Source organism: Centruroides sculpturatus, unplaced genomic scaffold (genome assembly GCF_000671375.1).
Source record: "Centruroides sculpturatus isolate CEXI.00-Female unplaced genomic scaffold, Cexi_2.0 scaffold18, whole genome shotgun sequence".
NCBI lineage: Eukaryota > Metazoa > Arthropoda > Arachnida > Scorpiones > Buthidae > Centruroides > Centruroides sculpturatus.
In genome coordinates, this window is record NW_019384302.1 from 53684 (window position 1) to 56373 (window position 2690).

Consider the following 2690-nt stretch of genomic DNA (forward strand, 5'->3'; position numbering starts at 1 on the left):
CGAGAGACCATCGGTGTTTATGACGTTACGAATTAAAACATTGTTTATATCCCGTAAACACGGATATATTGATTAGATTAGTATAATTATTATCGTTTTTTCTCTGTGTTTTTTTACTGTATTAAGTAGTAGTAACGTTTTTGATGGCGATTTTTTATCTTCTTTAAAAATATTTTAGTGTAATATAAGTTAAAACGTTAATGCGGATTGATACTAGGACCGTCCTCCTCTCCACCGGCGGTCACCATAGCAACAAAATGTCGATAATGGATGGGACGGATGAGACTGTAACGTTTAACCAGTCAAAGTTTTCGACGGACGTCTCGAAAAAATTGACCAATCGCAACTAACGAGTGTCCTTCTTTTGTTTACTTAGTTTGAGACGTGAAATCGTCTAGTAACTGTAATATCTTGCCTGAGACAAAATGGAAAGCATATATTAATCAAAGAGTTGAGGCATTGCGTGCGACAATGTATCTCATTGGTCGGGATTTATGCCCATTGAGGACTGGACTGCTTAGTGTTGCGCCTAACTCAGACTGCCCGTGTGAATCCACCCTTACAGTGCCAATTATTATATTGGATTTTTGCTTTAAAACTTTAAATGATTTGCAATGAAAGAAATGGTAAAAAATTGATTTTTCTCCTATCTTATAATTAATTTCTATTATTGATTAATTTTATTTTAATTCATTTAATATCATTAATTAAACTAGAAATTATTTATTTATATTTGAAACGAAAATAATGGAAAATTTTTCGTAAAGAAAACGTAATGATTGAGAACAAAAGTCAACTTTTCCTCCTCCAATAAATTTCTTTTGGAACGAGAAAAAGCATTAATGCCGACGTCATATTCTAATTAAGCGTTTGTGACGTCATATAGAAACATTTTTCTCGAAGACACTTCGATGTGTTCCTCTTAAATGTCCAAGTGCTCAATACAGGAAATCCTCGTTAATTCGAAATCCCGTTTGTTCGTATCTGTCCCGTCTAAGAATACGGAGATTTACACGTTAAGGAATTCGATTAGTTCGAAATTCGAATTAAAATTCCGTCCGAACTGCGATATGCGTAGGTTAACTCGTTGGCTTAGATCGAAGTGCCTCCATGCTGTAAGAGAACAACCCTAATCTGGTCGATACGTCTTTGCCTTTACAGCAACACATTTTCGGATGTCACCTTACGTATGAACTATCATAAAACATGGGATTGAAAGATTGAGCTGCGATTGGATAGAAGATTGACATATTTGTAGGCTTCTGGTCTGCTACATTTCGAGGAATTCTGCCTTACTGTTTATCCATACTTTTCATTTCATTTAAGAATTCTTCTTTTCTTTTTCGATCAAAAAATTACGTTTCGCAAAATTTCGCGCTCGTCATTTTAATTTTAATGTTTTTTGATAAAAATTTCAATCTTTAATTAACACGATATTGAACTTATTTAAATGAATGAAAAAACGTCAGAACTGCTGAAAGTTTGTTTGTTTAGTTAGTTATGGCAACGCAACAGTTTGGCCATCTGCCTAGGAGATGCTTCCGGGAGGTCTTCTTTGGGGGAAACTGGCCCCTATTTAGGCGTTACAGAGGACCCGGACAACTCCACGTGGCCAGCCCGTCCGAGCGAGGCGCGAACCTACGACCGAACTCCTAGTGTTTAGGGGAACTAAGACCGCTTGGTCACTGGTGGGCCGGGGTAGTGAAAGACGGGAACCAACATATTCGAACGGACCACCCCTGTAAAATTTTGGGGATTTTTCGACCTCGTCCGGATTCGATCTACTAGTCACTACAGCAGTAGGCTGCCACCTTGACCGCTCGGCCATCCGGCCGTCCAAAAGATACTGTTTAAAGATGATGTTGGAAAATTAAACCCTCTCCACTTGCTCCAAATAATAATTTGAAATATATTTAAAGGAGGATTATTTTCAAATTTATCTTTCCATTTATTTTTCTATGGAGAATCCACATGCGACATTTTAAATCGTACGATATCGATCACATAATAACTACAATTAACCCGACAATTATTTCAAATACCAAACGAACAGCCGGATTGTTTATCGAGCCATCAGGCTAAATAATTACTAAGTAATTTGGTAGGCCGCCAGGCCACCGTTTCTTGTTAAATATGTTAATGATTCGAATATTCTACAGGAATATTCCAAAATTAAACGAAATTTATTTACTTATTTATAAGCATTATATTTAACAAGAAATAGTGGCCTGGCCACCGAGGCAGTCGGCCTCCTGCCAGGTAAGGGGTCGTCCATAAATGATGTCATGCTATTTTTGGAGAAGATTAACCCAAATTTGCATTAAACCAATTCCCTTGTCACACGTCGTATTTTTCAAACCCCTCTTTAAAATGATGTCACACGAGTCGTACTTAGGGTTGCCACCTCAGAACTTAGTCTCGCCCGGAGACAACGATTTAAGAAACAAAAAAAACCCATATGCACACATATACAGTTTTTTTATTTATATAATTCCCATAAAAATAATTAAGTGTTAATCGTGCGTCATTAAAGGTTGATTAAAATCGCGATAAATTTTTTTCGCGCGGGTAAAAATTTTTGAATTAAAAAACATAATATATATATATCAAATATCAAATCAAATATCAAATATATGATATATATTTCATATTTGATTAAAATATATATATATATATATATATATACAGTG

The 2690-nt window shown here is 35.8% G+C and overlaps 1 protein-coding gene across 1 annotated transcript in view; it reads left to right on the top strand.

The window, feature by feature from the left end:
• The first annotated feature begins 599 nt into the window (after positions 1-599).
• Positions 600-2690, top strand: part of LOC111612703 (aurora kinase C-like) — a 39788-nt gene continuing 37697 nt past the window's right edge. The window contains exon 1 of the mRNA XM_023354050.1: positions 600-626. Coding sequence (XP_023209818.1) covers positions 615-626 — 12 coding nt within the window. The 5' untranslated portion in view covers positions 600-614. The remainder of the gene's footprint in view (positions 627-2690) is intronic.